This window comes from Spinacia oleracea, chromosome 5 (assembly GCF_020520425.1).
Source record: "Spinacia oleracea cultivar Varoflay chromosome 5, BTI_SOV_V1, whole genome shotgun sequence".
In the NCBI taxonomy this organism is placed as follows: Eukaryota; Viridiplantae; Streptophyta; class Magnoliopsida; order Caryophyllales; family Amaranthaceae; genus Spinacia; species Spinacia oleracea.
In genome coordinates, this window is record NC_079491.1 from 84,923,601 (window position 1) to 84,949,308 (window position 25,708).

Here is a 25,708-nt window from a genome sequence, read left to right on the forward strand (position 1 = left end):
TTATCTCGTGCATTAGCACGGACACATACGAGTACAACATAATATAAATTAAGCAGTGCAATAATCTAGTTATTTCTGATTTGGAGATTTCTTGCTACTCAAGAGTCAAGAGGGGAGGACCAGAGGATGGGTGTGTTTGGGATGAACTCAAATATAAAGCTAGATTATGAGGAAACCTACACCAATCAAAAGACGAACACCAATTATTATTATTTATTAACCAATTTAATTAAACCATAAATTTGGAAGCAAATACCACTCCAACTCTAATACAGAACTAAAAAAATCTAAGATATTCAGGAAAACCCTATTTTTAGGTAATTTTGAATTTGAATTGGACTAGAAAAGGGAAATCAAACTCGTTGTAAAAAAAAAAGTATATATAAATAGCAGCGGCTGTTCAGAAGAAAGATTATACTATACGTAATACGTTAATGAGTGAGAGAAAATCAAGATTGTTTCAATCGCCAACAATGGATCAAGGATCTTTTCATGGGTTTAATGATTATGCTTCTTACTTAACTTCACTAATGCAGGGACTAAATTTGTCCAACAACTATCAAGGTTCTTTTTTCTTTTTGTTGTAATTTACGTGCTAATTAGGTTTACTAATTTATCTATATTGAATTCTTGTTTGTTTTCCCGTTCGGTCGAATAATAGCAACACTTGTGTAATTTGTATAGTATTTTATTTGGGGTGATTTTGATGTGTTGAAAGTGATCATATCTTAATGAATTAATTGGTTTGATTATTCAATTCTGTAAATTGTGTGGGTGGGTTTATTTCTTAATTAGGGTTAAACTTTGTATTTTTGGTGTACGTTTTTGCTGTTTTTCTTGAAATAATATAATACAAGGATTTTCTTGTTTAATTAGCAAGAATTAAGTATTTAATTTGATCGATATGAATAAATTTGATGCAAAAGTTGAATTCTAATTTTCTGGGGATACTTTGACAGAGGAATATGCTTTGCCCAATCAGTACCAATTGAGTAATGCTGCATCAAATTATACTTTGCCCAATCAGTACCAATTGAGTAATGCTGCATCAAATTATGCTTTGCCCAGTCAGTACCAATTAAGTAATGCTGCATCAAATTATGGTTTGCCCAATCAGTACCAATTAAGTAATGCTGCATCTTCTAGCAGCAGCAGTGAGTTCGAATTACCAACTTGGAATATACAATCTCCTGCTACTCTTTATCCTAGCACAGCAGGCCGAATTACGGATGATTTTGTTATATCAAATCGTATTAATAGGATAACATTACTCGAAGATATCTGTATCGATCCCTATACTGTGATGCTCGATCAAGAACGTTGTTCTGAGTTTCTGAAACTCCTTCAAAACTGTAATAGGACTGTACTCAATCACATTCTGAGAAAGATGGCAGAATTTCCTGATACTCTCCTTATCTTCACCTCTTGTGACAGTCATGGGTAAGTAAATAAGTGTCATATGTTCGCATAAAACTCTTTTGAGTTTAAGGCTGATAATATACTCTTATTTTTGACAGATCCCGGGTGCTTAAGAAGCTAATCAATGCAGCGAGGAAATTACCAAGTGTTAGTTGGTTTCCTAGGATATTTTCTGAAGCAGTTGTGTACCTAATGAACCACAAACAAGCAAGGCATGTCGTTCAAGAGTGTTTTGTGTCATTAGATACGTTTTTGAACGAGGTATAAAACAAAACTTTTGCTAGCTGTTTGTACAAAAACAACAATGTCCTGTGACTGATTACTGATTACTGGTGTATATTTGATGATGATTAGCCTTTATATGAAGAAGTGATGAAGCATTGGTGTGAGCTAGCCATCAATAAGTATGGATGCATCTCGTTACAATATTGTATGGACTACATGGATTCATCCCCAGTGCTGTCTTATGACAGGATGACCTATGAACCCTCTTTAAAGGAACGTCTCCTCATGGATATCTCCTACAAAGCAGCACCATTGGCACTAGATATATATGGGTAAATCAATCGCCAATTCAATAATTTGTTTCCATTTATACATTGTTTTTATAAGTATATTTTGTTTTCAGGAATTATGTTTTGCAACATGTACTAGTGATGAATTATCCAAAATGTAATCAAGTAATTTCAAAGGAGCTCAGGCCTTTGTACGAGCCACTTTGTATACACCAGAGGGGTAGCTTTCTGGTTCAGAAACTTTGCGGTACTCAGTTTAGAACTTGTGTAGCAGAAGAGCTTCTAAAGAGTAACATGCTTGTAAAGATTGCGCAAAATCAGTATGGAAATTATGTGATACAGAACCTACTCAAAGAGATGAAGGTAAAATATGCTAGTAATACTCCTGTAGCATTATTTTTTCCAACTTGATTGTTGAAAGTATAATTTTTTTGGTTGTAGGAACATGATGTTTTGTTATATGAAAAACTGTATAAGAAATTGTTGCGGGACTTTCCTACTTTCGAGGGTAGTCTATTTGGAAAGAATGTCGCCAATTTGATTAAAGATGAGATGAGAGGAGATGAAGCCAGTGGATATGCAGTACAGAAGTGGCAAAAGGAGGTCGTTAGACAACAAGGGGCAGCAAAGTTTGTGGAGAAAAAGAAGAAAAAGGAATTCAGTTGTTGATGAATGATGAGCACAGTAAAGTTTGTAACTTTGTCGTATGCAATTACTTTTATACTTCTATGTACCATTGAATTGTGGGATTAGTCATCAGTGTGTACTACTGTGTAGGGTTCCTTGTTTTTTTTGAATTGTTGGTCAATTGAGCCGAAATCTCATCAATTGTAATGAATTCTTATACTCTTGAGTGGAAATATGATTATGATTTGTGTTCACTCATCCTTTTTCTTTTTGGTAAAATTCGCTAGTCCATTTTCTTTGTGTACTGGAACAGCCTTTATGCTAAATCGTTGTGTTCTGCTTCTGAGTATGTTTATCGGGCCAATCCACAAGTTTCATGACATACAATTGGGAAACAACAGCAAAATGTTAGATTTTTTCATACTTAAATTGTTTTATATCACCAACAAGCTTTCATAGCTCAGTTGGTTAGAGCACCCGTTTAGTAAGCGGGAGGTCTTGAGTTCGACTCTCAATGAAAGCAACTTTTTTTAGATTTGCTGATACTTTCTGCCCTTGACCTAGATGGTTAAATGTACAGAGAACATGCCAAAGATTTGACCTCTTTTTTTTCACCCACAATCTTATTCTTATCTATCCTGGCCAATTATGAAGTGCAGATCAAGTATTATTTTAACCCTTGTTGAATTTTTTATCAAATTATAAATTATTATAATTTATATTGATTATTATACTAATCAGATATTACTATTATATATAGTAATATTAAGAATGTTTACCTAAAAAAGGGGTAAAATACATACCAATATATGCATACTTACAGTTGCAACACAAGTGTCCACTGATAAGTTACAAAATACATGAAAAAGATACAAGTGTATTGATCAAAGTTGATGATGTGTTCAAACTTCAAAGGTCCCTACATTAAGATTACCCCAAAACTTGTGATTGATATGTTAATGTGACCCAAGTAAAATATCAACTTGACTGTATCAGTCTGTCAACATTAATGAGCTTTTGAAGGAGCAACTTGGAGTTGACAGCAATAGCAAGTCAAGGCTTAAAGTAAGCCTCAAATGAGCAAAGTAACGAGTACACTACCACAAATATTAGGTGTATGGCGTGTACCTAGGAACCAAAGGTATAACGTACAACTGTAGAAGCCTCAAATGAGAAAATTATCCTAGTACTACGTATAAGAGTACATACTTATGACTTATCGTATCGTAACATTTAAATGCTCCAAACACTCACTCTTGCCATCCTCTGTTTTTTTTACCATCCCGAAAACAAGATAATCAAATCTCAAAGACTACAACCGCACAAGGTTTGCAAAAACAAGTTCAATAACAAAACCCATCAACTAAAATTCAAATCAAACAATACAATCATTATTGTACCGCGACTACCACCCCAAGCCGTTATTAACTACTAACATACAACCTTACTAATGGTTACTGCAATGTTATCAACTTGAGTACTCCATCTGTTCCTAAATACTTACAACAGTTTTACTGACTCACTTGTCAAGATACTTATTTTACCGTACTTATATGCAATTACATATTAGTAAAAAAAATTTTAAAAAAATGATATTTTAAAATATACATTAAGACGAACCAAAGAACATATTATACCATAACATTTGATTTTTATATTTAGTAAGAAAGTTATGTCAAAGTTAATGTATAAATAGCATAAAAATCAAACTGTTACAAGTATTCAAGAATGGAAGGAGTATGTTTAATCTGTTCGTTAGGCACTAGAAAACTTGCATTCCTAGCAATTCCCAAAAGGCCAACTTTAAAGATGCCCAACAAAAAAACAAAAAAGGCGTAAAAAGGAATAATATTCTGATGTTTAAAAATTGCCACATTCATTTTCTCATTCCGCTCAAAAATACTGTAGTTGAAACAAAATATCCTTTCTCTAAACTGTCATGTTTATGCCTCGAATGATAGCGGTCCAAGAATTCTGTAAGCACATACAATAATCCTCTACATAAACATCTCTAATTTATGGCATCTAATCGGTTCTGGAGGTCGAAAATCATCTAACCGAAGATTAGAGCTAGCTCTAATCTCTTTCAGTACAGATTCCCCTTTCTCGGATTTGATCACATCCAAGACACTCCCGAGAATTTCAGCCGCCAACCCTGATTCTCGTAGACAACCTGGTTCCTCCCCACCTTCATGTATTATCCGACCAATATCTTTCAAGGGTATCACATTTTCTACAACTACCCTCGCAAATATCCGGCCAAGAAATTCGGGCGCTTTCGGGGCATCAGTCACCGTGTCCTCCAAGTTAGTCAATACAGATTTAAACCTGAAAAATAAAACATACAAGTAAAAAAAATGACTCAAAAGGTACATACATAATCATTATACAGGATTTAAATGGAAAATTGCAACAAAGAAACGCCTACCCTTCAACGAGCTGGCCAGGGCTAAATGTGCCTTCCCGAGATCTTGTAAGGTTAACAAGCAATTCTGACAGCAGCCCCCGCTCTAAGTCTCTCCTTTCAAAGGAGTCAGCAACCCAAATAGATATGACTGTAGGGTAAAAACTTGGAGCATTCAAGTCTCTGATGCATAGTGCAACTTCCTTCTCATCTTTCGCACTGAAATCAAATAGTTCCATTATTTTCACATTCCATAAAGCCAAAAGACAACTCATCTTTGCCTCGCGCAATTATATTAATGAAATTGACAATAGATTTCATCCCATAAACACAAGTATAAATCTATCTCTCATTGTTGGGGATATTATGAGCATATTGTGTGTCAAACTATTATGTATTCAACATGCAAAGTTGCCAAAATATTGTGTCAACAAGTTTTGTATTCTAGTCAAAAACTTTGTATTATGTACAAGCGGCAGAATGACTTAACAATTTCTAACTGGTGAAAAAGCTTTCTACTCTAGAGAGAGAATGAATTATCTAGAATACCTCTCCTCACCATGTCACCGGGAGAAGAGTCAAGTGTCATAGGACTCATCAAGTATCGTATTCTAACCGGTAAAAGATTGCTATACTCCGGAGAGGGAGAGAGGTGTGTACACGCAACACACAAAATGTGATACTATAACCTACAATCTAATATCATAATATCTTAAACACCAATAAAACCCCAACAGTTTGACCAGATTACATCAGACATTAACTCCTGATTCTGAAAGAACAATTACATTGATATACTATTATTAATCCACCTCGATGCACTAGGAAGAGCAGAAACAGGAATATTTCAAGAAATGGGTAAGCAGCAGTTCTCTAAAACAGGGAAATGCTATTGAAAATAACAGAAAACTACTTTTCTATTGGATCATTAGATACTGTGTTTTGTATTTATCAAAAAAAAAAAGTTAAAATTTATGCTCGTTGCTTGAGTTGAGAAACCAACCATTTTTTTATTTACTCCGTGATTTTTAAGTAGGACTTATAAGCCCAGTCCACAATGGACCCCAGGGAGGATTCGAGGGGAGGGGGGGTGGGCTAGGAGCAGAAGTAATTCTAGGTCTGTAAGGCGAAAAATCAGATAGTAAATTATTTTGACAGCAGATCAGCTTACAGAGTATCACCCCTTGCTAGAAATCAAACACATTGAGGATTTAAAAATAAATTATATAAAAAAAGAGGGATGAAGTAGTCAAGGTATGCAGGAAAAAATGATTTTGCACTCCAATTGTGACCGTGTGCACAAGGCAAGTGACACAATCAGTTCTTTAAGTGGGAAATTCACTTCGCCCTGATGCCCCATCAAACCATAGAATAATATGTAATGATAAATTTATTAATTTTTAAATGCAAGCAAGCTCTTACCTGTAATATTCCCTTATTGCTGCAATTGACATATCCCGCATGCGATCCTCAGGCCATACTTTTTCCGAAGAGGTATTTTGAGCTGGCGCAACCCGTGCCACAGGTGGTGTTATTGGCCTAGCCCTGGCATCCCTAGCATTGAGCTCCTGGCTACCAGAGTGATCATATGCAACTGGAGCAACAAATATATCCGAAGAATTCCTCGATTCCCGAGGGCTATACACTCCACGATCCGATACATTAGTGTGACCATTCAAACCCCCTACCATTCTTCTTGGGTCCGCATAGGATGGGGTATTGTCAAATAGAGGAGAACTAGACATGGACGGTTGCCCTCTAAATGCCATCCCCCTAGCAAGACCACCTTGGGGTCCCAAAGTAATTGGCTCAGCACTTGATAGCCTTTGAGTCAGAGGCACTGAAGGTGTGCGGTTGTCAAAAATGTTCCTCTCCTCCATGCGGGAATCCTGTCCACCAAACCCACGAAGCTGAGGAGGCATACCTCTGAAACCACCACCCTGCCCAATAGGAGAAGATAGCATAGATCCCCGAGGACCAAAATCCAGAGGTTGGCCCCTTCTCATTCCAGAATTCATGCTTGGGCCACGATTTAAACGAGCTTGTCCCTGCCTTTCTTGAGCAGCATCACGATGCACTTCGTCGATCTTCTTAGGACCATCTACTTTCATTCTCTGTTGCCATTTGTTTTTTCTAAGATCAATAGCATCCCTCAACATGAACCTTACTCTAGAAGATAGCTTCATGTTGTTGGATAACTGACCCATAATGTCGAAGTAAGCATCCATATGCTCCTTGGCTTTGGGATGATCAATCATCACTCCAATTGTGCTCATCAACTTGCACAACGCCTCAATATTTTCTTCATCGGGATTTTGGTATTGACCTAACAACTTCTTTATGCACTCGTGCATTATTCTTTCAGTCAACATTTTCTTCTTGTACAACTCCCCAATCAATCTAATATTGCCCAGCATGCGTCTTCGTGCTTTCAGTCGCATTTCTTCTCTAACCCCTTCAGATTGTTTAGGCTCCTCCTCACCTTCATTATCAGACTTATTAGCTTCTTGCTCCTCTCTTTCTCCTCTCTCGAACTCCTCTTGGCACTTGTTCAGCAACAGCCGTCTGAAGGTGATCTTCTCATTGTCTACACTTAATTCTGGCAACTCAGAGGCAAGGTGCTGGCAGAAGTTCGCATACATTTCACAGAAAGTTGGCTCTGTTAAAGCCTTGTCAAAGATCTGAGAGATAACTCCAGCCAGAGTCACAGTATTATCAATGTTAACTTCTTTAACTTGCTCAAATAGTTTCTCAAAGTTCTGAGGAGTCAATTTGTTTAAAATACCCTTCAATTTTCGCTGTTTAGCCTGCTCTTCATCAGATATTTTACCTATCTCATACTTTTTCTCAGCTTTGTGCATCACCTGGGAAGGACCCTGAGGAGAGGGCATCAAACCTTTGTTGAAGTTTGTAGCTCTTTGCCAACGGTCAGCATCAGCGTTATTTCTCTGCATTCCCTGAAAACCCATGGAATGCATTGGCCCAGACAGGATCCCGCCAGCATGTGGAACAGGTCCTTGTGCCCGCGGATTCCTTAGCACACCATAATTAGGCCCAGGACCACCACGAAATCCCATAATATTGCTTCCATAAGCAAGATCCATTCCTGGATCCCGAACAGAAGGAAAAGGACCAGGCTGTTTATTCCACCTATCAGCTTCCAATGTCACACTCCCACGCCGATCAGGTCGGGCAGCTGCAGCTGCAGCTGGCCTATCTACGATTCTCCCAGGACTAGGATGTTCACGATCACTACGAGAAGCATTTATATTTACAGACATCAAGGCATCAGCTACATCAGAAGTAATTTCAAATCTTTCAGGGAGGTCAGTACACTGAGCGGAAAATGTAAGGAGAAAGTCTCTGGAATACTTTTTAGCTGTAACTCCCTCTTCATCTTGAATTGCGCCTCCACGATCACCCTTAAATGAGGATTCCAACTTTGGTGTCGAAATTTCAGCTGCATCTTCCCAATCATCAAGCTCGGGTTTGCTCTGCTCCTCCTTGTTCTTCCCAGTACTCTCTTCTGATTTAATATCACAAGAGACCTCCTTTGAGTTATCCTCAGAAGTAAGTTCTGCAGCAATACCTGAATCTTTTTTCTCCTCTGGACCCTTGTAAGCATTGTACAAATCAGCGGTTGTCCCAAGAGCATCTGCCTTCCGGAGCATTTCCTTCCGCTTCTTCCCTTTAGTCTTTCCCTTATTTGGTCCTGACGTAGTACCCGATGAAGAACTAGGCCTTGTGTTCTCCATGACTTCCCCTTCATGCCCAGAATGTGTGTCTGAAAGATCTGCAGAGACAGAGGTGGCTTCATTATCTGATATACCAGATTTGGAAACATCATCGCCTTTGCAACTGACAGCATCAGTTGTGACTGACAAACTGTTTAAGTCCGAGGTCGATGAATCATTCTCACACGATGAGCAATTATCAAACACTTTATCAACTTGAACGCAAGAATCTGCAGACTCAGCCATTCTTTGAGAAGATTCGACCACATCCTCCACATCACCAGCATTCTTTAACTGCACATCTTGATCAACATCTTTGGCAATATCTGAGCCCTTTATACTGTTATCTGGCTGTACCTCTTCCAGTTCAAATTCTCCTCTTTCTATGGCATCTACTGATTCTATCACGTCTTTTTCTTGTGCAGGAAGATCACATTTTTTTGCATGCTGATCTTTAGCTGCATTAACTGAAATATTCTGGCTTTCATAACTTTCAGATGAATGAGATGGGCCTTCAGCACCATGGACATCACTTGGTGATGCCTGGCCAGCTTCTGATACAATAACCTTAGAGCCTAATGCAGGTTGAGTGGATTTAGATTCTACGGATTCAGAGGCTATGGCCTCAGAAGAATCAACTAGGTCCTGACATACTCTGGAATCAGACTGAAGATCAACCTACATATAAAAATTAGCCAATAAATCAAAACTGCATCAAAAGTTAAAAGAACTTCTCAAAAAAACTCAACATGAGATAAAGGGTATAACCTGTCGTGATGGATCAGGACGTTCATCCTTGCCCAGATGCTTCTCACTATCTTTGATACACACAGACTTTGTTGGGGTTTCCCTCTTGACAGCATTCACTGGAGGAGATATAGCCGAGTCTCTAGGACTCATGCTGGGAGTAACAGACACTTCTGCTGGACTTGACGTCTCAGCCGCAACGGAAGCTATCGTGGCAGCAGAATGTTTAGGAAGGCCAGTACTAGACTTTGGCTGCATAGTAGAGCTGTCCACGTTCATTTCTAAATCCTTTCTAATGACACTAGACTCCATAGCAGGATTCGACACTTTAGAGAACTCAGATCTTTCAACAGCAGTGGAGTTTATGGCCTTCTCCCCCGCAGATCCACCAGCTGCTTTCACAGTCACAGGGACTGAGGTTGATTGTGCTGAAGTAGCAAAATTATGAACATCCCGAACATGATCCAAATTGGAAGTATCAGGAGTACCATGCACCGGAGCCCCAACCCTGCTCACAGAATAGGTATTAGACGCAGATTGATTCATAAAGGGCATAGCTGGAGGTGCCTGACTAACAGGATAGTTAAACCTGGGCCCCTGAGAGCTAGCATTTAATTGCGCACTTGTCAAAGAAATCGATGTTTGGGCTGGGAAAAAAGGGGGACCAGTTGTATATGAGTTAGAATAGTAGCCCATAGGATGTGTTGCTGTATATGCGGGTATAGGTTGGGACTGTGAGGATCCACTTTGATGCACCCTTGGTGCTGTTGATCCACCATCTCTGTTATCTAGTCTCAGCTCCTCGTGTGTATCCGGATGAGTTATCTTCACTGTCTTACGCGTGCTGCCAAATTTTCCAGCCTGTTGTTGATTATACTGAGCAGACATATTGATTCCCATAGTTCCTAATTGATGAGGAAGCTGTGGTGCAATCTGAGGATTAAAACCCAAGTTCTGGTTATGATGCATCATTCCCTGACTCTGCATAAGTTGGTGTTGGAGACCAGGCACAAAGACCTGTTGGGCAACTTGGGAGGGATTTCCCATCTGTAATGGCATCTGAATTGGCATCTGAAGCGAACTAGTTGGCATGCCTTGAGACTGAATTTGTGGATTAGGTCCTCCAAACTGCATGGAGACAGTTTGCTGAAATGGCAATGGTACAGATATACCCGCTGCAGGAAGGGCAGAAGGTTTCTGTGCTGGTGCTGATGGAGATGCAGATGCCGTATGGACATCTCTTTTTATCTTAATTTTTGTTTCCTGAGGAACAGGATGCTCAGTTGCAGAAACAACCTTGTTTGATAATTCCTGCTTAGGAGCAGCTGGTAATGGAATTGCCGGCACAGCTCTTGTAGCATCACGCCGGACCTGCAACGGAATTCCACAAGTTGGAATCAATAACTACAGGCACTGGAACAGTAAGAAAAATAATATTTCTATTTAAATCAGCAACCAAACCTCTACATCATTTCATAGAGCAGAAGCCCTCTTTAGTGAGTAGCTACTGCTCTTTAATCCTCACACGGATCAAGTGATTTTCAGATGTGGGTTAGCCAAGGTTACCAAATTCAACTCCCCCCCATGACGTATACCACAACATAGAACGCACAAATTGACTTGTGGATACTTTTAGACCAGCTTAACAAAACTAATGAATAACCTCCTCATACCTAATCCAAGTACAAAATGCTACGCTTAGTGAGGCCAACTATGAGTGGAAGCCAACCAATCTGCCTCAAAGGATGATAAAGCAAAATCAGATTGAACAAGTAAACATGAAACATTCACTCTCAACCAACAAGATTTTAGTACTACCCATATTTGAATTTATTAGTCACGTAGTTGGTTCAAATTACCTATCATTATGTCAATTAATCCTGGACCGAAAAAATAATCCATCAGCTAAAGTTACTCTAACAACATATTCACCACTTGTTTTATGTTAGCTGAAGCTTTTAACTTATCTACACTAGACAAGAATGGGGCATCTTCTGCGGTTCACGGTGGAACAACAAAGTAGGAAACAAACCTGATCTCGCTTTTGCTCGTCCAAATTAGGCGGAGCTGAGCTTGTTCGGGCGGGTACCTGCAAAGGAAGCATAAAATAAAGCAGTGAGTAGATGAACCAAAAAAAGTTGGACTACATGCAAAGCATGAGGCATGACAATTGATCGACATGAAAGATGCAGTTTTTGAGGCAATACAGATGACAGACCTGCATTCCATTCATAAAACCCGGACTTATGGATCCAAATTGCAGAGGAAAGCCCTTAGCTGCATCCCCTATTTGAAGGAAGATAAATTTAAAAAGTCAAAAATAAATTCTCAGAACAAATATCACAGAATTCAGGTCATATACCTAGCAACAAAACTAAAATCACAGAGAGACAAAAAACAAGCAAATACCCTTTGCTGGGGTGGAAGGCATGTTAGAGTCAGAACTCATGGTGGATGGCTGTGAAGATGGAGCCTTTGGAAGTGGTCGGCTAGTCTTCTGAGATGATACATCAACTGGCTTCGGGATGACAGCTGGAGTTGGCGCATTGGACACTGCTGAAGCACCAAGAGAGAAACACAATCACTCCACTACACCAAGTTACCCGATGCTAAAATCATCTAATATAAACAAGCACAGGGATTCCCCAATACCTAGTTCTCCCATTTATTAAAAGATAAATCTGGGTACATCTCACTATACTAGGGGACTAATTTCTTTTGTTACTGTCCTTATAAATAACCATATGTTACAGAAAAAGGATAACAATACAAAGAACAATCAAACTGTAGAAAGAAAATTGAACTCCTTTTCAGAAAAAAAAACCCACCATGTAATGTGGACTGTACATGGGCACCATTCTCTACAGAACGCAAACCAGTAGCAGCATTAAAGTCTGATGTATTCACAGGTGCTGCATTTCCTCTTGACTGCCCACCTTGAGCATTGTTAACCTTTTTATAACTGATCATAATTGGAGACAAAAAAAAAGGAAAATCAGTACGATAATATCCTACAATGAATCAGTTCTCAAAGTTAACGAGAAACAAACAATCAATTTATCCCATTCCCTCGTCAATAACCATTCACCTTTTTCATCCCTTTGACCCTTTTGGCATGCATTTTCACAAAAAACTAAAATTAAAAAAAATGTGACTTAATTATTATGCTACGACGAACTCCAAATTCTAATCCATTCATCGGTTCCTAGAAAGTATTACCAAAAATAATAACATGCCCTAACAAATGACACAAACACCAACACTGTACAAAACCCTAATTCAAACATCAATAATTTTACCTCTGACTTGTGGAAACCGGAGGGGCGGTTGTGGTAGTGGGGCCGCTTCCGCCACCTCTTCCACGACCGCCAGGAAAATTCCTCTGCTGACCACCAGAGCCTCTACCAGATCGTCCACCGCCTGGTTTTCTAAATTGTGGCTCGTTCTTGTCAAACCTTGATTGATTGAGGGACATATAGACCCCCAAACCTTCACCAAAATAAATTAAAGTTTACTTCTTTTCGCTGGTTTCTTCGTGTAGATCACCGAATCAAACCAAATTCAAAAAAAAACCACAACAAAAAAATTAGCAAGAATAAAAAAAAATATAAATCAACGCATAAAGCTTTGCAACGAAGAATCAACAAAAACAACAATAAGCCAATAAATAATAAACGCATGACAATCGATTAAAGTTAGAGAAGCAAAATAATGAGCGAAATTAGGGTTAGTAGAAGAAATATGCAATGCAGTTTGAGAGTGAAAGGTACCAGAGTGTGAAGAAGTGAGGAGAGAGAAAAAGGAGAAGGGAAATTAGGGTTTAATTAAAGGAAATTTGGGGGAAAACCATGAAAATAGTGCGATAAAGAAGGGGGAAAACGAAGAAGAAGAGTATACCTGTGACGAGAGAAGAGAAAGAAATTGTTGGGTGTTTGCGAAGAGACTGCCTCTATGTTTGCTCATATACTAAAGTGATTTTTAAGCTTCTACTGTTTTTTCTTTATGGTCTTCTTTTTATTTTTATTTTTATTTTTATTTTTATTTTTATTTTTTTTATTTGGAAAGTGTGAAAGAACAGCGCGTTACCTGTGAGACCAGTCACACCATCAACTTGATGGTGTGACGAGTGCGAAACCAATAGCGTACCTCCCCTAAAACTATTAAAAAAAAAAAAGTAACATAACTAAACTATAGAAGTAACATACCTAAACTAAAAAAGTACCTCCTCTAAAATTATATATATATAAAAAAAAAAGTAACATGTCTAAACTATAGAAGTAACATACCTAAACTAAAAATGTACCTCCCAAAAACTATTCTGTATAAAAAAAAAGTAACATACCTAAACTAAAAAAGTATCTCATCTAAAATTAAAAAAAAAAAAGTAACATTTCTAAACTATAGAAGTAATACATAAACTAAAAAGGTACCTCCCCTAAACTAATCCGTATAAAAAAGTAACATGTCTAGACTATAGAAGTAATACATAAACTAAAAAGGTACCTCCCCTAAAACTAATCCGTATAAAAAAGTAACATGTCTAAACTATAGAAGTAGCATACATACACTAAAAAGGTACCTCCCCTAAAACTACTCCGTATAAAAAAAGTAAGATGTCTAAACTATATATGTAACATACTCCCTCCGTATTTTTTTAAGAGATACACTTGGTCGGGCACGGGTATTAAGAAGAATAATTGAATGAAATAAAATAATAAAGCAAGTGGGGTTGGATAGATATTTTAATAATTAAATATGTGGGGACCATGTCATTTTGGTGGGTGGAGGGTGGGGTGGGTTTATGAAAATATTTGTTTAATAGGATGGTGGTTGATAGGGTATATTAGATGTATTATTTAATTAGATGGTGGGGTTGATAAGTTACTAAAAATGGCAAGTGTATCTCTTAAATAAATACGGCCGGAAAAGGCAAGTGTATCTCTTAAAAAAAATACGGAGGGAGTACCTAAACTAAAAAAAATACCTCCTCTAAAATTATTATAAAAAAAAAAAAAGTAACATGTCTAAACTATAGAAGTAACATATCTAAACTAAGAACGTATCTCCCCTAAAACTACTCCGTATAAATAAAAAGTAACATGTATATATATAAACTATAGAAGTAACATACCTAAACTAAAAAAAGTATTTCCTCTAAAATTATTAAAAAAAAAAGTAACATGTCTAAACTATAGAAGTAACATATCTAAACTAAGAAGGTATATCCCCTAAAACTACTCCGTATAAAAAAGTAACATATATAAACTATAGAAGTAACATACCTAAACTAAAAAAATTACCTCCTCTAAAATTATAAAAATAAGTAACATATCTAAACTGTAGAAATAACATACCTAAATTCGCAAGTGTGAACTGATCTCACCATCAGTTGATGGTGAGGACAGTCTTATATAAGAATTTGTGGCGAAAGAAATTCAACTATTCAAGGAATCAAGGCTATACCCTTAAGGAACCAAAAATAAATAAATATAAGCGTCAATCCGGATTATTATAGATTTCGATAATGTTGTACGGAGTATTTTTTTTGTAATGCAATTCGGTTGTTAAGATAGAAATTTACAATTTTACGAGGTTGTCTTATTGTAAATTCGATAATTGTGTAAAATATCATAATTTCAATGTATAGACGTCTACGAGGTCGATTGGATTAGAATTACGACTTGGTTTAGTAAGTTTGTCATCCATAATCCATTTTAGTGTGATACATAAAAGATATTCTTGTTTGTTACGTGAAAAACTTGTTACTCGTCCTTAGACCTTAGGCTTCAACAGATTAACTCAATAACCATTTTGATGGATCTGGTCGGACATAGTAACCTTTCATAAATCAAACAACATCTATTACAACATGGAGTGTGTTTGGGCTCCCAATTGACTATCAATTGGGCCAATAAGTCCAAAGCCCAAAGGCTCAATATAGCAGCATCAAACCCACAAGCACTACAGTCCAAAAGGCTATTCAGCCACCAATCAAGGCCCAAGGCCCACTTGCAATAAATGACCTAAGGGCAATCATTGCACGAACACTATAAATAAGCCGTCATGGCTCACTTACCAAGGTATGTCCATTTTCACGCCTTAAGACTACTCTTCTAGAGAACTTCTCTCTCTAGAATCCGAGCATCGTTCTTACTTAGGCATCGGAGGGGCTTTCCTCGGAAACACCCCCGAGGCTAGTAACTTGTTTATTGTGCAGGTTGATTTGGACACAACACATTCGAGCTAGCAAGATCTTCAACACACACAAAAAGGGCCTTCATTCGAAGCCCATTGTTTCATCCACTTCAACACCGGAACAATTTGGCGCCATCTGTGGGGAAGAACACTTGAAAGCTCCGAAAAAAACACTTCACTTTCCACGTAAAAAATGAAAATGCCCAACAATAACAACCAGGTGGGAGATGTCCTTGTCCAAACGGATTCGGAATCCGATGGAGGCGAACAGCTGCACTCAGTGGCGAGGTCGCAGCCAACAAGGGCCACCGCCACGACCAGCAGACCACTCCCTTCTCGAGAAGAGCTCGCTGCAGCCATGACCATCATGCAGAACTTCCTCTTCAACGAGAAAGAACAAGCTCAGGCAACAGCGCGGCGAGAAGCGAGGAGAGCTAGGCGACAGGTATTGCTGAACATGCCCTCGACTGACGAGGACAATGTGAGACCCGAGCAAGATCTCTCCACAATGTCAGGAACACACCTAATGACAAGGTGGAGAGAGAGCACGTGGGATACGCAGCAGAGAGCTGCACAGCAGCCAGAGTGGTTCGCAACACCGTCTCCAACACCGCAAGCTCTCCAAAGTGGAGCAAGTGATCACACTCGGATCCGAAGCTCGGTCCATAGCAGACTGCGACCTTCGGTTCATGACAGGCTGGGTAGCCCATGTGGATCCAGTAGACAACCCGAAGGCAGTGGCCAGTCGAGAAGGAGAAGGAGAAGTGACCGAACTCCTAGCCCCCTACACGCCCCCGAGCAGTCCCTTAGAGGGAACTCGAGAAGCGAAGGTATCAGGGCGAGGCTAGGAAAGAGAATCATGACTCCAGCATCTTCCCCATTCTCGGATGATATTGTCATGGAGACATTCCCAAAGTGAGACTACCAGCGGACCTGACATACAGCGGGACTACGGACCCGAGGGATCATGTCATCTCCTATGAACAACAGATGTTTCTGAGTCCCTATTCCGAGGCTTGTTGGTGCAAATACTTCCCAACCACACTGACATGAGTCGCAGGAGAATGGTTCAGATCGCTGCCAAAGGGGTCGATCAAAAATTGGAAGAAGCTGAAGAAAAGGTTTTGTGTACAGTTCGTGAGCAACAATCGCCCATCACGAACCACAACCGAGCTAACTTCTATACAGCAAGAAAGAGACGAGAGCCTGCGAGACTTCATGGCCAGACTCATGAAGGAATCCACCAACATTCCGAACCTGCAGCCAGACGTAGCAATCTTCGCCTTGAAGCACGGGCTACGGGAGGGGAAATTCCGAGACAAACTGACAATGAAAAACCCCTCCAAGATAGCGGACGTGCTCCAAATGGCAGATGCGTTCATCAGAACCGAAGAGTTCAACAAGGCAGCAGCAAGGCTAAGGGGTTCCTCGGATCCGAAAGATAACAGAACAAATCAGAGTAAGCCCGAGGGCAACTCAAGGAAGGGGAAAGAGAAGGTGGGTGCGAGAGAAGCAAGTCCCAAGAGAGATGGGAAGAAGGGCGAATTTCAACCCAAGTACACCAACTACACCCCACTCACCATACCCCGAAGAGAAATCTTCAACCTCCACAAGGACGATGAAAAGTGGAAGCTTCCAGACAAGCTCAGGTCAAACCCCCGCCACCGCAACAAGAACAAATGGTGTGAATTCCACGATGACTTCGGCCACACCACCGAGGAGTGTAACTCGTTGAAGGATAACATCGAAGACCTCATCCGACGAGGCTACCTCAAGGGTTACCTGCTCGACCATAGGGCGGAAAGGGAAGAAAAAGAAAAAGCAAAAACTGGTAAGCTGCAAGAGCAAGCCCAGAAAAGGGTCCACGAGACCGAAGGGCAAAAGAAAAAACCAATCCTCGTGGTGTTCGGAGGACAAAGATCCAACAAGGCCAGCAAGAAGCACTTAAGGGCCCTCTCCCACCGAGTCAACTTCAGCAATGTAGGGGAGAATCAGCCTACCCCCCCGAACATGACTTTCACCGCTGATGATTGCCTCGGGACCCAGTACAAACATGACGACCCGTTGGTGATCGAAATGGATCTCAACAACCACAACGTCCATAGAGTACTAGTCGACGAAGGGAGCGCTGTCAACATCATCTTCAGGAACTGTTTCGAACAGCTCATCCTCGAAGAGGGAGAAGAGTCACTGACCAAGGTCAGTTACCCACTGATCGGATTCAACGGATCCGCAGCTATTCCCCGAGGAAACATCACCCTACCCGTTACAATCGGCCAAGGCCTGGCGGCAAGAAACGTCCGAGAGGAGTTCTTAGTGATGGACTGCGACTCAGTGTACAACGTCATCATGGGACGAACCATGATCCACAAAATACAAGCAGTCCCATCCACATACCATCAGATGATGATGTACGTCTCGGACGCAGGCTTCGCCGAACGGATAAAGGGCGACCAAGAGGTGGCAAGGTCAACTTGCCACATGGCCATCCGAAAGCCGAAGCTAGGAGACAGTCCCGAAGACGAAGATGAGGAGAGTCCTCCCCCAGGTGGAGAAAAGGACGCCAAAAGGAGGAAAGCGGGTCCGAGCAACCTGGTAAAGCCCGCAGAAGTTGACGCTCGACCAGAAACCCTTTCCCCCGAATCAGACCAAGAGATGGAAGACATTCCCCTAGAGGATGAGTCGGACAGAGGAGTCCGAATAGGCAAAGGCCTAAGTTCGGGACTCCGAATAGAGTTGATCCAACTGCTAAGGGATCACAAAGACATCTTCGCATGGTCGGCGGCTGACATGCCAGGGATAGATCCGAAGATAATCTGCCACAAGCTGGATGTCAGTCCCGAGGCTCGGCCAATCAAACAGAAGAAAAGGAACTACTCCTCGGAGAAAAACAAAGCTATCGCCAAAGAGGTGAAGAAATTGCAAGAGGCAGGCTTCATCGAGCCGTGCATGTACCCTAAATGGTTGGCCAATGTGGTCATGGTCAAGAAAGCGAATGGCTCATGGCACATGTGCGTCGATTTCACAGATCTGAATCGAGCCTGCCCAAAAGATTGCTATCCCCTCCCGAGGATAGATCAGCTGGTAGACTCTACCAGTGGCCACGCATTGCTGAGCTTCATGGACGCCTTTTCAGGATACCATCAAGTATTCATGCACCCCGACGATAGGGCGAAGACCGCCTTCATCACGAGCGCGGGAGTGTTCAACTACAGAATGATGCCCTTCGGATTGAAAAATGCCAGAGCCACCTACCAAAGACTAGTTGATCACGTCTTCGCCGATCAAAAGGGAAGGAACGTCGAGGTTTATGTGGACGATTCCATAGTAAAAAGCGTGAAGGAGGAGGATCACATCAAAGACCTGGCCGAAACCTTCGCCAACCTGAGGAAACACAACATGAAACTGAACCCGAAGAAGTGTGTCTTCGGGGTGAAGTCAGGGAAGTTCCTCAGATTCATGGTAAGCGAAAGGGGAATAGACGCGAACCCGGACAAGGTCTAGGCTGTGCTAGATCTACCCGAACCGAAGACAAAAAGAGATGTGCAAAGGCTAACGGGAAGGTTGGCCGCACTGTCAAGATTCATATCGAAAGCTTCGGATAAAGGGGCACCCTTCTTCAAAGCTCTCAAACCCAAAACCCTCCCAGGAGGAGAAGCAGTACCCATCAAAAAGAAAGGCGTCCCGAGGAAGGTGGACCCCGAGCTGACATGGGAACAAGAGCAAAAAGATGCATTTCAGCAACTCAGGGCTCACCTAGCTCAACTGCCGACGCTAGCCAGGCCCGAAGAGGGGGAAGCTCTATACTTATACGTCGTAGTCAGCCCCGGGACCGTAAGCGCAGTACTCCTCCGAGAGGAAGAAAGGAAGCAACAGCCAATCTACTTTACAAGCCGAACCCTGACAGATGCCGAAACTCGGTATCCACTCATTGAGAAAGTAGCCTACGCAGTGGTGGTAGCAGCCCGGAAATTAAGGCCCTACTTTGACTCCCATCAAATAGTGGTGCTAACTGACCAGCCACTGGAGAAAGTGCTAGACAAGATAGAAAGGTCGGGAAGGTTGGCTGCTTGGGCTTTCGAGTTGTCTGAGTTCGGAATCAAGTACCAGCCGAGGACGGCCATCAAAGCACAGGCACTCGCAGACTTCTTGGCCGAATGTTCATATCAAGAGGTGCTAGATGACACCAAGAGAACATGGGAGGTCTACACTGACGGATCTTCCACAGTGAACGGCTCGGGAGCCGGAGTAGTACTGATTCCCCTAGTGGGAAAAAGCATAGAGTACGCCCTAAAGTTCGGTTTCAAAGCAACCAACAATGAGGCCGAATACGAGGCAGCAATCGCAGGAATAGAGCTATGCTTATCTCTTGAAGCCGAACATGTTTGTCTCAAGACTGATTCTCAGCTCGTGGCCAACCAGATCCGAGGGGAGTACGAGGCCAAATGGCTAAGCATGACAGCTTACCTAGCAAAAATCAAATCCTTAACGTCAAAGTTGAGATCCTTCGAAGTCATACTCATTCCCCGAGGTCAAAACGCACAAGCAGATGCGCTGTCCAAACTTGCAAGCTCAACGCTCTCTGACCTAAACAGGTCAGTCCATGTGGAAGTACACCAAGAAAGGAGCATCGACATGCCACCCCCTACAGTTTGCAATGCACGTCTCGAGCCGAGTTGGATGGACGCAGTCATTGCATACAAAGAGAGGGGGGAACTTCCCGAAGACAAGCTGCAAGCAAGGAAACTGAAAAGGTTCAACCGGTGGGTCATCATTGACGACAACGGAGAACTCATGAGAAGGTCATTCTCAGCCCCACTGCTGAAATGTGTAGGCCCAACCGATGCTGATTATATCCTAAGGGAAATCCACCTCGGCATATGTGGAAATCATATTGGAGGCAGGGCACTGGCGCACAAGGCACTAAGGGCCGGATTTTGGTGGCCCACCATGGTTTCCGAAGCAAAGGCGCTGACAAGAAAATGCGAGAAGTGCCAGAAGTTCGCACCTGCAATCCACCAGCCAGCTCAAACCTTGCAAGCAACACTGTACCCCTTACCATTTGCACAATGGGGTTTGGATATCATTGGTCCATTCCCTTCGGCTGTGAATCAGAAGAAGTGGCTGATTGTGGGGGTGGACTACTTCAGTAAGTGGATTGAGGCCGAAGCAGTCTCCTCCATCACGGAGCAGCAGGTCCGCAAGTTCATCTGGCAAAATATCATCACAAGGTTCGGGATACCGAGGCTATTGGTCTTTGACCATGGGAAGCAATTTGACAACACACCACTGCAAAGATGGTGCAAACAGTTCGGTATCCACCTCGCCTACTCAGCAGTATGCCATCCTCAGAGCAACGACCAAGCCGAAGCCGCAAACAAGCTCATCCTCAATGCACTCAAGAAGAGAGTCGAGGACGAAAAAAGCAAATGGCTAGAAGAACTCCCAGGAACACTTTGGTCCCTTCGGACCACCGAGAAGGAAGCCACAGGACAAACGCCCTTCCACTTGGTTTACGGTTCCGAGGCTGTCATCCCTGTAGAGATCGGAACAGAAAGCTTGAGGGTCCAGACATACAACAGGTATGATGGAGTCCATGGTCAAAGCAACAACCAACTTCTTTCAGAATCCTTGGATCTACTATATGAAGCTCGGAACGAGGCCAGAACTCTGAACGGAGCCTATCAGCAAAGAGTCAGCAAGCACTACAACCGAAGAGTCAATGTCAGACCTCTGAAGGTCGGTGACCTAGTGCTCAGAAACGCTGCTGCAGTTCAGAAAAGAAAAATCCACGGGAAACTCTCGGCAACATGGGAAGGACCATACATCATCCACTCTGAAAAGAGGACTGGCACCTTTATGCTTAAACAGTTAGATGGAACAATCTTGAAGAACCATTGGAATGCCGATGTTCTCAAGAAATATTTTGTATGATCTAACTTCCTTCCTTTTGTAATCCAAGTAAGTCGTTTAATGAAAAGAGGAAAGCCACTGGCACCATGTGTTTCATTAAACATATCCTTATGTCTTTTTATTCTATCACTATGCATGCAACTTCGGATCTGATCAATCCGAAGCTAAAATCAACCCGAAGTAGCCATTCCTTGGGTTCCAAAGGCCCAAGAAATAGCTAACTCAAAAACGACCCGCAAGGTACCGTCCAGAACCTCCGGATTCGCGGTACCCAGGGACACTTCGTTCGCAACAAAGTCTCTCGAATACAGTTATAGCAAGTACGTCTCAAATCCACGGATTCCCGAAGCTAATAACTAAGAGGACTTGCGATATCTTGCCCAGGTTTCCGAACCACAAGAACTCGGAAGAACGAAAGTAGACACTGGAAGAGCTCAAAAGTAGACTCAACAGATCCACGGATCTGATGAGCTCAAAAGTAGACTCTATACATGTCTACAAACGACAAAGAGCTCAAAAGAAGACTCTTAACAGATCCACGGATCTGGAGAGCTCAAAAGCAAACTCTAAATGTCAAACTCCAAAAGAGCTCAAAAGAGGACTCAACAGATCCACGGATCTGGTGAGCTCAAAACCAGACTCTGAACAAAGTCAACAAAAGAACGAGTCTCTTAACAGATCCATAGATCTGAGGAGCTCGGAAAGACTAAAAGAGATCCGAGGACGCAAAAAGAATCCAGGGATCCCAAAACAAGTTAAATACTTCGAAAGTGCAAAAGAGATAAAACGAAACAGCGAAGTCATTTTTACTCAACGTTTGGGGAGCAAATACGATTACACCAACTAAAGCTCGGATCAAACCGAGGAATCCTCAAAAATTGAAAGAAAAATGACTTAAAGCTAAAATCGGCAGCCATCAACAGACAAAACGTCGGCCTATCGAAGTACTAAGAAAGCAAAAAATGAAATTATTGAAGTACAACGCAGTGCCGAGGCAAAAGGGGGGAAAATCAAGCGCAAGTTCGGGGGTCCTCAACTGGAACCAACCGACTCTGAGGAAGACGACTGCCCAAGTCCCTAGGGGACGTCACCATCACGTCCCTGAGGAGCGGCTTGCGAAGAAGTACCAACAGTGGTGTCCTCTTCCGAGGCGACCTTCCGAGCCTGCTGTCCCTTAGCAGCTCCTTCGCGCTCCCTGGCCGCATCATCCCTATCAGCCTGGCACTCCTCCTAGTTGTCCTCAGCCTCGAGCCATTTAGGCACATGCTCGGCCCACTTAAAGTCAGGCATGTTCTTGGCAAACATCCTGCGGGCGCCGAGGATACCCTCCCAGTACATATCCTGGCACTGCTCGAGGCTATACATCCGAGCCTTCTGCTGCTCGAGGTCACGAACCTGTTCCTTTAGACGCTTAATGTCATCCTCAAAAACAGGAATCCGGTCAACCTCGGCCTGAAGCTTCATATTGCTCTCCCGAAGGTCGACAATCGTGGTGTCTTTACCTTGGAGCTTGGCCTCCAGGTCAACCTTCTCAGCAGTGTGCCTCTTCTTCTCCGCCTTGTATTTTTCGGCATCCTCTCTCGCGTGGAAAGCAAGAATGCCGACCTCCTTCCCAATCCGAGCCAAGGCATCCCCCCCTTCCTTGGTAAACTCAGCAACCTCCTCCCTTGCCTTCGCAAGTTCGGAAACGACCAAGCTGAAATTTCTATCAATGTTGGGGATGTCCCGAGCATAGATTGCCTCAAACTTTTGGAGCCTCCTCTCATCATGAGACTGGCATGCAGCAGACAGAGAGCTCCAATAGGCAACCTAAGTAAAAAAAATGGGAGGCGAGCTTAGCTAACCAAAGAAGAAAGGGAGCTACGACCAAAACAAAACATGTACACATTACCTCGTTCAGATGGTACTGAGCCATCTTGGTAGGGTGGTTCACCACCTCCCCAGGAACGCGGAACTGAGGGATCCCACGAAGCAAATTCTCATGGGCAGCTTCAGGACCGACCAAAGAGCCCACATGGGACAAAGGATCCTCACCCAGCATGGCAGGACGAGCATAGCGAGCCATGGTCTCCCGAACCTCCAACGGAATCCTCTTCAAAGGAACGTTCGCGCAGGGGTCACCATGGATCAACCCTTCCAGCACGGAGGTAGAAGTTGAGCCCAGGGTCTCACGAACCCTCTTAACTCCACGACCCTCAGAAGCTCCACCTTCAGCGAGCTGGAAAGGCGAAGGTTGCTCAGCACCTTCAGCAGCCGAGGTCAAGTTCTCAGCAGCCTCCGTATCAGAGATCTCCACCACTACCTTCGGTGGAGTCACGGGATCCCCCTCCATGTCGCCAACGGCGAACTCATTCGTTGCGGGGTCATTGGCGGCGAATGTAGGAATATCTGTCTCAGCTTTCTCCACCTCATGGGTGATATCCTCAACGAACACCTCCGTTGGAGTCAAAGGCTTCAACGGAGAGGGAACATCGGCCTCCTGAGCCAAAGGTTGGTCGACAAGCTCGTTTGATACCAGCACCGCGACGCTCTTCAACTTCTGGCCAGGTTTCGGGATAAAGCGGCGCAAGTGCGGCGGAGGCCCCATCTCCTTCTGCTGACGAGCAAGGTAGAGTTTTCCTGCTTCAGCAAGGCTCGGATCCTCAGCAACAACATGCTGAATCCTCTCCTCAGTTAGAAAAGGTCGACGACCCAAGAACTCAAGAACCTCGGGTGAAGGGGTTACCTCGGCCGAAGACGAAGACTTCTTCTTCTTCTTCTTCGGAGACCTCTCCTTAGCAACCGACTTCCCCTTCCGAGAAGTTTCGTCCTCCGAAAACTTCCGCTTCTGCAACCTCCGCGACTCCTGGAAGACGTAGGAAAATAAGAATACAAGTACAAACCTCCAGAAAAAACGAGGAAATAAAGAACACCTACCTCGGGAATAGAGAAAGAGGGAGGAGATGAAGCAGACGAGGTAACCGGTACAGCAACCGTCACTTCAGGACCCTATACAAAAGCAAAATAAGATGAGCCCCACATCAGAAAACGCTTAGCACTTCGCATCCGAACAAGCAGAACAAGGAGGTTACCGGATCAGAAGTAGTTACCAGTTCAGGCAGAACACTCTGTCTGGGAACCGCTTCTCCAAGGTTATCAGCAGACCAAGGATCAGCTCGGATATCGTTGATATGAGCCAAAGCGTGGGCGGAGAACCGATGATTCTCTAGCCTCGGCTGCCGAGGGTTGGAAGACTTAAAATCGTAAGGAGGACAACTTTCAAGAATCCTGCTACCCTCCAATTTATACCCCAACACCTCAGGGTCAATAGCAGCCTCACCGAACGCTGCACAAGGAAAAGTAAATGGGTTAGATACAAACAAAGCTAGAGGCAAGCACCTCAGCCGAAGCGCGATCTCAGCACAAGAAAGCTCACCCCTATCATGAATCCTACTGAGACCGGCAGCAACGAGGAGAGCCTCTTGAGTGATATAGTGGAAATTAGGAAGCCAGTACAAAGGCTCCCTAATCGATTTCGCTCGGAACCACTCAAGCAGAGCAACATGATCCGAATTGCTCGGATCAACAGGGCCAACCCTAGACATCTCCGGATCCACCCTCACACACCACTTCGGCGGTGCATAGTAGTATGGATGCTTCGGAACGACAGGCACCCGCACTAGGAGCCACTGCTTCTTCCAATTATGGACCGAAGAAACGTAAGGAAACGCAGTCAAATACTGCGATTCTCCCTTCCGAAGACGTTTGTTGGTGATGGTCCACCAACCATGTTGAGCATTCTGGTTCCTCCCGAGCTCGTGCATCTCCTTGAAAACTTCTAGCGACGGAGGGTAACCGAGGAAATCACACGTCCATCGGTAGGAGATTATGTGACGCATAGACTTCGGCGTCAGTTGGGCCAAAGAAATGTTGTACTCCTCCAACACGCGAGAAACGAACGGATCCAAGGGAAACCGAAGCCCATAGTCAAAATGGTGGAGGTATACAGCAATAAAACCTGGAGGCGGCCTCATCACCCGAGCATGCCTCTGAAGCGGAAGCTCACACCAGTAACCCAAGGCATACTGAATGCCGTAAAGATCCTCGGCGAGACGATGGTAACGACCACGGCGAGCTTCAACTAACCACTCCCCCTCGACGGCTGTGCCGTCAGG

The 25,708-nt window shown here is 42.8% G+C and overlaps 2 protein-coding genes and 1 non-coding gene across 4 annotated transcripts; 2 read left to right on the top strand and 1 right to left on the bottom strand.

The window, feature by feature from the left end:
- The first annotated feature begins 258 nt into the window (after window positions 1-258).
- Window positions 259-2,840, top strand: LOC110798663 (pumilio homolog 12). The gene is made up of 6 exons (XM_022003854.2): window positions 259-564; window positions 960-1,440; window positions 1,518-1,680; window positions 1,774-1,976; window positions 2,048-2,297; window positions 2,376-2,840. The coding sequence occupies exons 1-6, from the start codon at window positions 435-437 to the stop codon at window positions 2,601-2,603; spliced, it is 1,455 nt and encodes a 484-aa protein (XP_021859546.2). The 5' UTR covers window positions 259-434; the 3' UTR covers window positions 2,604-2,840.
- Window positions 2,841-3,010: 170 nt separating this feature from the next.
- Window positions 3,011-3,084, top strand: TRNAT-AGU (transfer RNA threonine (anticodon AGU)). Its single transcript has one exon. It is a non-coding gene; the product is annotated as a tRNA-Thr (tRNA).
- A 1,328-nt stretch (window positions 3,085-4,412) lies between these two features.
- LOC110798660 (eukaryotic translation initiation factor 4G) lies at window positions 4,413-13,444 on the bottom strand. 2 transcript variants are annotated; one of them, XM_056828145.1, is made up of 10 exons: window positions 13,344-13,444; window positions 12,746-12,977; window positions 12,275-12,408; window positions 11,856-11,999; window positions 11,665-11,732; window positions 11,479-11,535; window positions 9,468-10,817; window positions 6,388-9,377; window positions 4,990-5,184; window positions 4,413-4,889 (listed from the first exon to the last, which is right to left on the bottom strand). In XM_056828145.1, exons 2-10 carry the CDS (start codon window positions 12,919-12,921, stop codon window positions 4,559-4,561), a joined length of 5,445 nt encoding a protein of 1,814 aa, XP_056684123.1. In that variant the 5' UTR covers window positions 12,922-12,977; window positions 13,344-13,444; the 3' UTR covers window positions 4,413-4,558. The 2 variants fall into 2 exon arrangements, with proteins under 2 accessions (XP_056684123.1, XP_056684122.1); XM_056828144.1 differs by having other exon boundaries at window positions 11,856-12,002.
- Between the last annotated feature and the right edge of the window lie 12,264 nt (window positions 13,445-25,708).